General features: G+C 38.4%; 1 protein-coding gene across 5 annotated transcripts in view; it reads right to left on the bottom strand.

The window, feature by feature from the left end:
• The window catches only part of L3MBTL3 (L3MBTL histone methyl-lysine binding protein 3), a 118224-nt gene that overhangs the window by 13888 nt on the left and 90579 nt on the right, over nt 1–13757 (bottom strand). For all 5 annotated transcript variants that reach the window (XM_029224027.1, XM_029224022.1, XM_029224025.1 and 2 more), the window contains one exon: nt 4547–4626. In XM_029224027.1, the coding sequence (XP_029079860.1) occupies nt 4547–4626 (80 nt within the window). The remainder of the gene's footprint in view (nt 1–4546; nt 4627–13757) is intronic.

Here is a 13757-nt window from a genome sequence, read left to right as displayed (position 1 = left end):
GAAATGGGATACATCTGTCAACCAAGTTTTTTTTAATGGAGTTACTAACTGGTGACTAAATATAAAAAGGATAAACAATAACAATGATTGGGTAAAATAAATGGATCACAGCATCAAGGAATGTGGATAAAATTAGCTCCAAGATCCTAAACGCAGACGTGAAAAATATTTGAGGATCATTTCAAGGTTAACAACCAAAATAAAAACCAATTGCTATGGAAGCAAGAGGCAAGCCTGATTTTTCAAGTGAGAATCTAGTACATTACAAAATAAAATTCAACTCTTTCTGCATATCAGCACCCCTGAGAGAGAATGTTTGCAGAAGGGAAAAGAAAATTACACGTTTCCCAGGAATACAGGAGTTTAAATTTGAAGGTCAATTTATAGGATCCTTTATTAATGGACCTTCCTACAATGGAGGAAATGAATTAGTTTATTTTTCAGGCAAAGGAGACAGAAGCCAACAAAAAGAAAAAGAAGAAAAAGTGATGCATTGTATTCAGTAAAGGTCCCCAAAGGTCAAATTCGGTAGCATAGTGGCAATCATCAAAACATCAAAATCACACATATTGTATGGAATTAAATTGAATTAACTGAAGAAACAAGGTAGGAAGATGTTTTTCTAGGGGGAAGTGCTTTTAAAAATCAATTTGCTCTAAGACTCCAAACAAAATAGTTCTCATGGGCTTACTGAATCTTAAATCCTACTAGCTGTAAGGAATACAGGGTGGCTTCTTTTCAGACTCCTCTATACTAAATAGTGCACAAACTACAAGAAGATTTCTCTCCTTTCCCCTATCCCCTATTCCACCACTGGTGAATGACATTGTGAATGAACACTGGTGAGCACCTACTAGGCTCAGCATATCTACCTGACCCTCAGGCTCAGGTGTGAAAGAGGAATTCTACCGGCACCCAAATGGGAGCATTGAGGGGTAAGTGCTCTTCACAAAAAACCTGGGGAAACTTCTCTGCACTCAAAAATGATAAAATAAAAAACAATCACCAGGGGCCTCTGATAAGTTCTACAAAACATTGGGAGAGGACTATTGATTTATTGACAGAAGCGTTTCATGATTTTAGTAAGGCACAAGGGAACATGACGTCTACAAAACAAAACAGGCTATGAAAAGAAAAAAACAAGCCAGTGCAGGAAATTAAAGGAAAATAAAAACCACTATTAAAATTCATGCTAAAGGCAGTAACTAGTAGACTTGACAGAGCTAGAGTAAGACATTTCAACTTGAGAAATATGTCTAGAGTATCAAAAAATGCATAAGCTGTTGAAATATTAAAATACTTCCATAATGGCTGGTAATAGTCCCCTCCACCCTCAGCAGTCAGGCCCTTGCGGGACTTCCAGATGCTGCACCGAAGTACAGCATGGAGCTTCCAAACTCTGCTCCAGCACGAAGGCTGGTGGCTGGTGTTTGTTTTAACTGTCCTGTGCAATGTTGGCTGTCAAACCAATTGTTAAATATTTTGAATATCATCCTTTGGATCTAACCCAAGAGTTAAAGGTATTACCAATCAAAAAGGAGAAAAGAACAAAAGTAATAACAAAAATAATAGCTGAAGGAATTTTTCTGGATCAAAAAAAAAATCCTGGATCTAAAAAAAAAAGTAAATAAAGCGCATGACATCTCAGGCAAAATAATGAAAAGACTGAATTTAGGAGCCAGATTCATTGTCTAAAACAAGAAGATTGGATTGAATTGGGCCTAATCCCACATATGTGAAAGGATGTTCTGGTTTGTTGTTCAGTTTTTCTCAGTTCTGTTTGATTTTTCTTAAAGGAAAGTCAGAGACCAAATGACTAGCTAGGTGTAGTGGACACTGTGGTGGGCTCCCCCTTCGGAACCCAGAGATTCATTCTCCTACCTGCTGACTGCTGATGCCTCAGAGCTACCTCCCTCTCCAGGAACTGCCCTAAGCCAAAGGGAGGCTCCTTGCCCAAGGACACGGCCCCCTCAGCCAACATCCAAGGACTGGTCAATACAAAGGCCTGGTCCTCACGCCTAAATTCGGGATAACTCGGAAGGGTCATCTGGAGCTCATTTGTGGGATCGACTGAGGCTTCTGCTATAACTGCATCACAGCTCATTCTGCCCACTGTTGCTTCTCTCACTCTCTCATTGGTATCATTCCCAAAAGTACCCACCAAAAACCTTCTGCACACAGCACTCCCAATGTCTGTTTCCGGAGAGCCCAATCTGAGACACTAGGTCATGGCTCTACTGAGACCTGAGAGGCAGGAGGACAGAAAAAACTAAACGCATCCGCCCACTGACTAGGATCTGAGATATCACCAACATCACCAAGATACAGGAGCCCTCAGACACCATAAGATCTCATTTTGGACTGAAGGATCATGGGGTCCAGGGAAAGACAACCAATAAACTCTTAAATGGTAACGTCAGGAAGTGAAATTCAAATCTTTTCCATACAACATGAATCTGGAAAAAATTTTCAAAAAAAAAAAAAAAGAAAGAAAGGAAATCTAAAGCTAAGAAAGCAGTTAAATAAAAGCTGACAATCATAACATGATTTCACTGCAGTAAAAATTAACTTTATGGAAGTTTTACATAAAATGTTTCAAAAGAGAAGGGAAGTCATCAAACTCATTTTAGGAGGCTAAAACTGGATGAGATATTAATATGCGAACCTTACTTAGGAACATATGTGCAAAAATTCTCAAAGCAGCTTGTTTTTATGAGGCTCCCTTTCACTAATGAAAAATAAGACAGTAAGTAAAATACGCATATTGAACTATAGGTTTTATGGGTGACAAAAATAACAAAGAGTTATATATGGATCCTAGCAATGTTTCTTGGGAAAGAATTGTAAAACAGAAAAACTCAGGCAATTCAAATTTAAAAAACAGGATAAAAATATACAAAGTTTGAAAAGACATAAAACTACCACAGAAAAAGAGAGAACACCATGCATATCCTGTTAATAAACCTGAAATTCTCCATTAATTAGACTATGTTCAGAAAAAAATGATCAAAATCAGCTCAGCAAATAAAATGAAAAGTGAATTGCATCACCAAGTTAGGAAGAAACTGAAAAGGTTGTCAAATTATTACTCCCTCAAAAAGTTCAGAGCCCAGAAGATTTTATTATGAATCTACCTAAACCTTGCAATGATCAGATAATTCCATGCAATAGACACTCATTTCACAATACTACTACTACTTCTGCTATTACTACTACTACCACTAGCAGCTAATACTTTGGCCACTGATGCATTTATTCCTCATAATAATCCAGTGATGTGGGTACTATTAAGAAACTGAGGAACAGAGAAGTTAAATACTTTTCCCAAAGCCAGCCACACAGCTAGTACTGGTGGAGCTGAGAAGAGAATGAAGGCCGTGCTCCTAACCACCATTCACAAAGAAAGGCTGAAGCCTTTGATTAAGAACCCGATATACCCTGATGACAAAAGCTTCGTAAATTAAATGTTTTTCTTCCTTTCTAAATGACCAGAAACATTATAGCACTTATTATGTGCCAAGCACTGTTCTAAGCAAGTTACAAATGTTACTGTACTCAATCCCCATAACAACTGTGGGAGGGAGTTACCATCATCAACCTTCTGGACAGATAAGGAAACAAGCACTGAAAGGTATTCCATGAAATGTCCAAGATTACACAGCTAGCAGGAGGTAGATCAGGGATGCAAACCCTGGCCATCTGAAGGGTTTGTATGTGGTGCAAGACTAAACACCATAAAACATGCTGAGGACAGCAGAGAATATAACTTTTAAATTAATCATAAATTACTGCTTTATGACAATCAGATATGGAAATCAAAGCATCACTTATGGAATAGGTCATTATAGGCAAACAGTCCTTAGGTGCCATTCTACAATCTTATAAACAGTCTAAACCAAATAAAGCACATGACAAGCAAAGTCCCCAGGGACAATCATTAAAATCATAATCGGGACAACATTTTCTTATAAAAAATAAACAATAATTATAACACTATGCATAAATCTATAGTATGAGTAACAGTCATTACGACTTCATTGTTCAGTTAAACCACTGTAATATCTATTCAGCAAAGATGCAAGACAAATTACTTTCTCCAGTACAACTTAAAACGTTTGTTCAAGCAATTTCCTTTTCATTTTGTGGTATTAGATTAAGACCATATTAGTTCTATTGGAATTTCAACACATTCTGAGATGAGTCTGAAACATATGAAGCAAATGATATCAACAATATCAAAAAAATTTACAAGGACCAAATAGAATGCCTTATCCAAACTTTATATACAATATTGTACAGATATGTGAAAGAGACTGTAAATACAGGTCACAGATGGATCCATATCATTGTGAAGTATACACCAAATTTATCCTGAACAATAAACTTTTATTGCCTGTGGTAACAGAACCAACCAAATGAAGTTTATCTTTAATATATAAAAGGGACTGCTACATTCCAGTTAAGTTTTGATTGTTGAGTATTAATAGTAATACCCATCAATACCCATCAGTAATACCCATCAATAATATGAGATTATTATGGGTACCTGTGGCTTCATGTGATGTCCTCATTTCACTCACTGTTCTCTCTTCAAAGTCTTCTTTGACATCATCAGCATGCTGGTCTCTGAGAAAAGATAGGTGCTTTAATATTTTGTAATAGAAACGTTTAAAGAAATGGGAAAGTGGGGGTGGGTGGTAGTGGTGGGATGAACTGGGAGACTGGGATTGACATATATACACTAATATGTATAAAACAGATAATAAGAACCTGATGTATATAAAAAAAAAATAAAAATTGAAGTACAAAAAAAAGGGAATGGCTCAAAACTGCACCTCAGCAACTGTTTTTTTTTTTTAATTTAAAAACAAATGATACCATTAAAATGTTAGAAAGGATTTTCAGTTTTACTAAGAAGCAATTAATACTAAAAACACCTATAGGGACTTCCCTGGTGGCGCAGAGGTTGAGAGTTCGCCTGCCGATGCAGGGCACACGGGTTCGTGCCCCGGTCCGAGAAGATCCCACGTGCCGCGGAGCGGCTGGGCTCGTGACCCATGGCCACTGAGCCTGCGCGTCCGGAGCCTGTGCTCCGCAGCGGGAGAGGCCACAACAGTGAGAGGCCCGCGTAACGCAAAAAAAGAAAAAAAGAAAAAAAAATTAAAAATAATAAAATAAAATTAAAACACCTATAAATGTTCATTTTCTCATTATCAATTTTCATTTACTGTTCAGAAAGATTTTAAAGCTAAGAATGGTATTAAGATTAACTATTCTGGAAAATGTGGCTACTGAATAGTTCAGCTTCAAATTGGGACATGTATTCATGAGGAATTTTACTTGTACTGTATGGTAAGACTACAATTTTAAGTAGGAAAATGGTTTTAAAGTCCATACCATTTAATCAAGTCACTATATACTACTCAGCTCCAGAATTTGAGATTGAGGCTGAGATTGCCCAGGAGAATCAAACTCAATTCTAGGAAGCTTTTCCTGGCTTAATCAGGTCAAATTCATAGGCTGAACTGATTCCACCTCTTTCTCACCAGGAATGAACTAATGCTAATCTAACCATGCCAAGAATACTCTAAAGTGGAATGGACCCATTCCAATCCTAATTCAGAGCTTTACCCTGAAGTCAGTGACAAAAATGGCTTTAAAGGAAACCAGGCACAGGCTGCTTATATTTTCTTTAAAACTAAGCTTCAGGGATTTAAAATTTTTAACCTAATGTATTCCGTTCTCAGGGTTCAAAATAAATCCTTTATAATACTCTATAATACTCTGTACTTATGATGTTCTGTTGTTTCAAATGCTGTTACCTTTACAAATATATCCTTAGTTTCTTGAAGACTCAGATCACACTTCTGTTCAGTGTTAAGAAAAGGGATAATACCTTTGAAACCAAATATCCCAACAAAATATAAAGGAGTTCTATAGTCTTAGTTACCAAGGCACTAATTTACTCCCTTTTTGTAACAATAATAATTTAACACAATGATGCCAACACAGTAAGCATGAGATAAATAAAATGTTCACTAGTTCTTAGAAAGATCATTTCCAGAGACACATGAAATTTCACTGGAATCTGAGCTCCCTGGCTTACTTCATACTAAAAACAACTTATCACAACTGCTGAAGAATACTTGCTTATCTGAGAATGGGAAGAATCACCGTTATTATGCAATAAAAATTTTTTTCCAAGAGAAATCAATTAATTACTATGGAGGCTCTTACTCCATAGAAAGTGGGGAGATGGAGGTAGAGTGAAAATAAGAAAATTGCTGATAACTGGAGAAAGGACACTAGTTGAAGTGATAGTAGGAAACCGTCTTCTCTGTAAAAACAGTGTTGAAGTTAGACTTGGTAATTACAACATGTTAAAATCAGCTTATTATGCTAAAATTAGCTTATGTGATCTTCTGAACTTGTTTCATATTAAACTGGAAATAATAACCTTTGAGCCCACAAATCTATCCCAGTAAGTACTGTGGCCACTGAAATAAGTGGTTTGTGGATGGCTATATTAATAGTTATTAGAAACAATCACACATTAGAGTGACCTAACTTAAAATTGGCATTTTTCAGAGTCAAAGAAAATAAATTCCCAATTAATTACTGTAGATTGCCTAAAAGCTTTAATGAATGGTTAAAAAAAAAAAAAAAAACCCCAAACAAACAAAAAACCAAACTGAGCCCAAAGGCTAAAATTATATCTTAGAATTTTCTGTATATTTCATTTTTCATGATTGAAATTGTCCACTGATAATTAACAGTTACATGTTTGTGGTTTCAATAATGCATATTATGTTTTCCTTTAAAGTAAACTTTAGTAAACTAAAGCTGTAAGACCTAAGTATGAGGAAAGTTCTTCTGTATTCTTATGCCCAAATACAATGCCAATGACTTATTTTATGAAATGCAGGAAAAGAATCATTTTCTAGGAGGGAACAGAGATAGAAAAGGAAAATAAGATGATTGACCCCAAAAGTTTCTTCATCCTAAATGTGCCATAATCCATCGCTGAAGAGAAGCAAAAAAGAAGCTTTCTGCTTGTATATTCGTGTTCCTTCATTATAGAAGCGTGTTCAGCTCTTACTTTCCTTACTTTAACTCGTGATATTTCATTAAATTTAACCCATATAACTTGGGAATATATACATATGGATATTTATCTTCACCGAAAAACAATTCAAATGCAGGACTCCACAAGAAATGTTCACTGAATGTTTTATTTCCAATTAATAAGTTGATTTTGCTAACTCCTTAAAATTAAAAGTGACTAAGCCCCTTTGGGTTCTGATGCTTCCTTTAGCTAGAGGGTTGGCAGGGTGGGGTCAATATGAATAGTCTGTTAGAAGGGGTATTACGAAACAGATGGATGAACAGAACCCCTGAAAGAAATAGAATCCTGACCAAGCACATCCAGAAATGTGGAAACAGTATTAATAAGAAGTAATAATAAGAAAACAATATACTTAAGAACATATTATGCACCAAAGATTGGCTGAGTTCTTTACATGTCCATTATTTCATAACAATCACTGGAAGAAGGTTCTGTTGTTATATCCACTGAAACTTAAAGAGGTTAATCCCAAATTTTCAGGGCAAGTATAGCACCAGGTCTTACTGACACCAAAATCTATAATTAGATTTAATTATTATTTGTTTTTTTACCCTTGTGTTTTTCCAGAATACAGTACATATCCTTGTTACATGCAGTTAAAGGGAACTGGCCTTCTGGTGTCATAATCTTATTTTCAAACCGTCTTTTACTGATAAGGTCAGGAATGAGGAATCTGACTCACTAATATTCTTACTTGTTTTATATTTTATTTAAAATAAAAGTCACTTTCTCAACTGGGCAACCAATATTTCTCTCACCTGTAAGGTTAGAAATTTCACTGCTAATTCTCACTGAACAGGTACTGTGATTAATTTCTTTCTCTGTGCAAAAATGAAATGCTTTATCTAGGATATCGACTTCCCAAGCAAAAAGTTATTCTAGCTGCACAGTCTTCCAATTATAAACAAAACACGTTTATATCACAATGTCAAAACTCTGTGATAATACTGTAACACACTCTGGAACAGAGTGCAAGATATGCTTGTTGACAGATTTTTTTTTTTTTTTAATGACAACCAAAAATATTTTTGTCGTATTTTAATATGACAAATTTCCTCTACTTTAAAACTCCTTTATCTTCTCCTCTTGATCGACATTTTTCATTACCAACAATTTTGTTCAGGAAGGGAATACAAGCTGATTAGACACAGGGGGGTGTATCGTAACATGGAGAAAGCAGCCCAGCAGTGGTGACGCTGATGGTCTTTGAAAGTGAATAGTCCTGGCTCAAATTTCGGCTCTGCTACTTACAAGTTCTATATGACCTTCAGCAAGTTACTGAACTTCCCTAATCCTCTGCTGCATCTTCCTGTAAAACAAGGATAATAAATCCTTTACCTCACAGGCTTTTTGAGGACTGAATAAAACGATGTATAGGAAGTGCTTAGCATATAGCCAGACACACAAGTAGGAGCATGATAAATGGAAGCTATTACTGTTTAAGAATTACTCATATTTTAGGATAAAATTATCTACTGACACCTATTTTCTTTAAGCAAGCTGTTTCCCTCAAGTTTTAAAACAGCCTTTAGAGTAATGGTTATGAGCCAGCCTACAGTCAGACTGCCTAGGCTGCTACTTACTAGCTGTGTCACCTGTAACCGAGAGAGGTCTGTCTGCTGAATGGGGATGTAATAATAGCGCCTACCCCACATTAGGCATTATGAGGGTTAAATGATCTAACATAGCTAAAAGCACCTAGAAGAGTGTCTGGAACACAGCAATTTCTCTTGGGATTTTAGAATTTTCAACAACCAATTTATTTCAGCATTTCTTTAGCCTGAATTGAAATATGATCATAACTAAAATCTTACTCAACAATACTCTTTAGGCTTTTAATTGAGACAGTGGAATACACTCAAATGGAAAAATGTTTTCTTTTTGAGTCAGCATTCTCTTTTTCTGTGTAATTATGTGTCATGCTTTAGATGTCTTACTATCTTACTCAAATGAGATTTGTGGTAAATATTAGTGAAACAAACATTAGAAGAGTAAATACATAATAACAGGATCGCATTTGAATGCCAACAGCTGTTTCTTCAATTTTCATTTAAAAACAATCCCTAGCCCGTTATGTTTCAATCGGTCATCAGTTTGTTAAAAATAATATTGAAACAATATGAAACAATTATTTTGCTTCAATTCAGGGATTTCAGCCAGCTCTCTGACTCCAGCATGAGTTTGGCTTGGCTCGTACCTTAAAACCTCCCCATCCTTCTCTTTCCAGAAGAGCTTATTCTAGTCTCACAGGGGCTTTGTCAGAGCTGCAGAGTACCTGTGCTCCCCAGGAACAAGTGGGGACACAGTGAATGTACAGAGAGCTATAAAAAATGTAGGGTTTCCTATTTTGAATGTTAAAATGATGTCTCTTTGCATGCCCCCAGCATTTTGAAAAAAAAATCCTGGGCTGAGGTCACTCACAGGTAAAAAATCAGAGAATGGGAATCTCAAGGTTGTATGTTAGAGGTACTGTAAAAGAGAACCTGCATTGTCTCCAAAATGCCCCCTACAAATAAAGAGAAGACTGTGCTTTATGGCTTCAGGATAAGGAGGTCACCATCTTCAAAGGGATTCGGAAAAGATGGCAAATAGAACCAGTGCAATTAAAACTTCCATGTCTACAGGTAACATTCGAATAAAGAGTTTTTATAATTAAATCCCTTTTGAGACTATACATGAACAATAGTTTTAATAGAGTTTTCATAAACACAGCCCAGGAGAGATAAACACAGTTTACTATTTATCTAATGACTACAAATAAAACATTTTGATTAATAAGGCTATTAAATTAAAATTTAGCATAAGGAACATATGTTAGTGAAGAAAGGGATATAATGAGTAAGTAAATAATAGTGGATGTTATCAAGATGCCAAGGAAATTCCCCAGTAAAATGAATTCATCAATTAATTAATCAGTTCTCTTATAAAATGAAAAGCCCTAACCAATAAGGTGAGATCTGGGACATAAAGATAACGTAGCATAAGAAGAGCAGGACTGCACTGCTTTCACGCTGCTGTCATAGGAAAAAGAACAGATATCATTGCTTTTCTACTATTTATAAAAGAGTCTCCTGAGTCAAGAATAAGTGCTATTCAAGGAGAGAAAATCAGACTCTGTTACAATATTGTTCTAACAACTTCCCAGGCATCAACAGTAACACAGTCATCTCTTCCTTACACTCTGAATGGTTGCCTTGTGTCACAGCCGTTGGCATCAGGACTGTGAGTGTTTTAACCAAAACCCAGCTTCTCCCTGGTGCACACAAACAACTACACAGATTTGACTCAGATTCCCAAGAACTGGAATATTTGAAAATTTCCACAGCCCCTAATCCATATCTGGCAGCCCATCAACAAAAGGGGGAAAGAGGCTTTACAATAGGTAGGGAATGACCAATCATTAAAGAAACTTTCTGAGTCGTCAACATCAAGCCCTCAGGACCAGAAAACCTTAGGAAGCAAAACAAAGTTTCTGAAGAGTCCTAATTAACTTTTGCAATCTTTTAGAACTTCTGGCTCTAAATTAATTTTATACTACTAGATTTTACAGTTTTGCAAATTAAGAGATGTATATATGCTTATAGTTCCATATTTTATGTTAGCCTGTATTCCCATCTGTTTCTCAGGGCCCTTCTCATGGGTACAGATGGGCAAATCTAATTCATCCTGAATATATGAATTAGATTGAAGCTGCAATTCCTGTAGCTGCTCCATGTAACTCTGAGGGTACAAACACTAGACCTACAACTTGAAAAGCTGTAGGTTTTAATGGCCTCTAAAGAACCGAATTGAATTTTTTCATTGGATATAGGTTAGTAATTACCTTTGCCTTGCAAGGTAATACAGGCATTAGCAGGTATTTTTTTTTTTGTTTTTTTTTTTTTTAAACATCTTTATTGGGGTATAATTGCTTCACAATGGTGTGTTAGTTTCTGCTTTATAACAAAGTGAATCAGTTATACATATACATATGTTCCCATATGTCTTCCCTCTTGCGTCTCCCTCCCTCCCACTCTAAAATGCCTTATTGTACTTCTGTGGTTATCCCTAAGCAGGCATAAACAACATGGAACCTTAAAACATTATGTGGTTTTTAATAGCGATAGCACCTAATTTAGAAACACAATTACAAGCACCTGTAGAATATATTTCATGAGAATAAGACTACGTGGGATAGACGCTGATGTTCTCTATTTGGTAACACATTGTGAACTATTACTCCGCAGAAGGGTCTTTATATTCAGTAATGATTCTCAAGGCCTGGTTTACAGATCACTTGCATCCAATCACCTGGGGATGCTTGTTAAAAATGAACTGGGATGCAGCTTGCATTTTCTGAATCAGTATCTCTGGAGAGGGTACCTCCAAGGCTGGATTTTAACAAGCATCGGATGCTTCTGATGCAAAATAAAGTTTGAAACCCACAGGTTTTATTCAGATATACAGAGAAAAAGAAACTTTCTTCTACTCAGCTGTAGACACATAGAGACTTAAGGTTATTGGTCCCCAGGAAAAGCTCCTCCACTGATGGGCAGAGCCCAGACTAACCATCTTGCTGCCAGCAGCACGGCAAGGGCAGAGATGAGCTGCTGCTCTCCCAAGTGAGAACATCTCACTGAAAGCTCTAGATGCGACACAGACACTTCTTATGCATCTGATGAATGAATGGATAACTGGGAGAGGATTACATCCTCACATTTCTACCCAAATACACACTGGGAATTCATTCATCAGCTGACCAGCCATCTGACAAGTCTCTGTAGGAAAATAGACCCAAACATTCAGCACACCCACAGAAGGACTCAAGGTAGAGCCCTCTCAATGTGGGGCAGAGCTTCCCAGCTAGGATGCCCTGACCCTTGGGTACCAGTGCTCTGAGATACTGTCGCCGGTGGCCCCAGCTCTTGACAGCCAGAGGCAGCCCTCTGTGTCATACAAATGTGGTCATTTCCGCAGTACCATTTTCTACGTGGGCAGGTAGTTAAACAACAGTTTGGGAAACACTGCCCTAATTTATACAAGTGTAGGTATGTGTTTGGGGGATTCACCTCTTAGATATCCAGTGTGGGGATTTTACAAAGTTGAGAAAGTAGGAAGTTTTACTGGAATAAAAAGAAGGTTATGAAGCAGCTGCCTCTTAGGTTATGTGACTGATAGCATCTCCTTCGAAGGCTGGTGGATGATTCATGGTGGCCTTCCAACCTCACTGAGTGCCAGGTAGTGTGCTTGGTGCTGAGGGCGTCTCAGAATCACAGAAGACGTGGCCTCTGCCCTCATGGAGCTTATCATCGAGCAAAGTACACAGGCTCAGAGAAAGTATTTACGCAGAAGTGTCAATTGTGTTGGGATGTGTGACACAAAAGCACATAATAATGAGGAATCTGACCCACGGTCTGGAGGATCAGAAAAGCTTCCCTAAGGAAACGGGAGTTAACCTGAAGCCTGAGAGGTAAGAGACTCGCTAGGAAAGTGTAGGAATGGGGGTTCGAGGTAGAGAGAAAAGAATGTTTGAGGACCAAGGTGGCTGAAGCATTAAGTTTAAAAACAGCCTAGTAGAGGGCTTCCCTGGTGGCGCAGTGGTTGAGAGTCCGCCTGCCGATGCAGGAGACACGGGTTCGTGCCCCGGTCCGGGAGGATCCCACATGCTGCAGAGCGGCTGGGCCCGTGAGCCATGGCCGCTGAGCCTGCGCATCCAGAGCCTGTGCTCCGCGGCGGGAGAGGCCACAGCAGTGAGAGGCCTGCGTACCGCGAAAAAAAAAAAACAAACAGCCTAGTAGAGAAAAAGCTGGAGAGTTCGGCAGGGGCCAGATAACACTGGTTTTGTAGGCCATGTTCAGAATTAGGGTCTTAATTCCAAGGGTAATGGGAAGTCGTGGAAAATTTTAAGCAGGAAGATATACTCCCAAGTGAATTTTTTAAATGCAGACTCCTAGGCTCTAGCCTGAAAGATTCTGGCGGCCTGGGCTGGGCCCTGTAATCTGAATTTTAGAGATCTCAGGGAATCAGACGTGGAGTCAGGTTTGGGAAGCATTGCTATGGAACACTGGTTGTCCATGGGTCTATCCCAAGCAGGTGGCCTGTGAACTGGCCCTTAAAATACCATTTATGGTATGGAAAGGACATACATATTCCTTGCATTGTTCATTTATCTGGCCCTATTATGTCTGCTCCTGGATCACAAGCAACGCCAGCATACTTCATTCTGGGGACCGGCTAGCATTTGAAATGGGTGAATGGGCTGGTGCAGCAGACATTGTCAGGGCTTGGCCCGTATCTCCTAGCCACACGCTACCCCTTCAGTGCACAGCAGCCGACTCCTACCTACCTCTCACCTGCTCTGCCTTCCCACAGGATTTACTGGGGCTCTGACTGCTCTGCCTGCTGTGCGGCAGGGTATGTGCTGGGGAAATTAACTCATCCTTCCTCCCCTGGAAGCCTAGCTCCGTGACCGAAGAGGAACTCGTGTTTTAAAATAGCTCAGCTCCCTCATCCCTATGGTGGGAAAACCTGAGATGTGTGTTTTACACAGCCTCCCACAGTGCCCCCAGCAGGGCTGTGTTCCCGCTGTCCACAGTGGTAGCTGGTGTGACAATGAAGCTTTTACTGGTGCCCCCAGCAGGGCTGTGTTCCC

The sequence above is a fragment of the Monodon monoceros genome, unplaced genomic scaffold (assembly GCF_005190385.1).
Source record: "Monodon monoceros isolate NGI ecotype Baffin Bay Population unplaced genomic scaffold, NGI_Narwhal_1 Super_Scaffold_15, whole genome shotgun sequence".
Taxonomy (NCBI): domain Eukaryota; kingdom Metazoa; phylum Chordata; class Mammalia; order Artiodactyla; family Monodontidae; genus Monodon; species Monodon monoceros.
The sequence above is the reverse complement of the archived record's forward strand: the minus strand, read 5'-3'. Positions and strand labels throughout refer to the sequence as shown.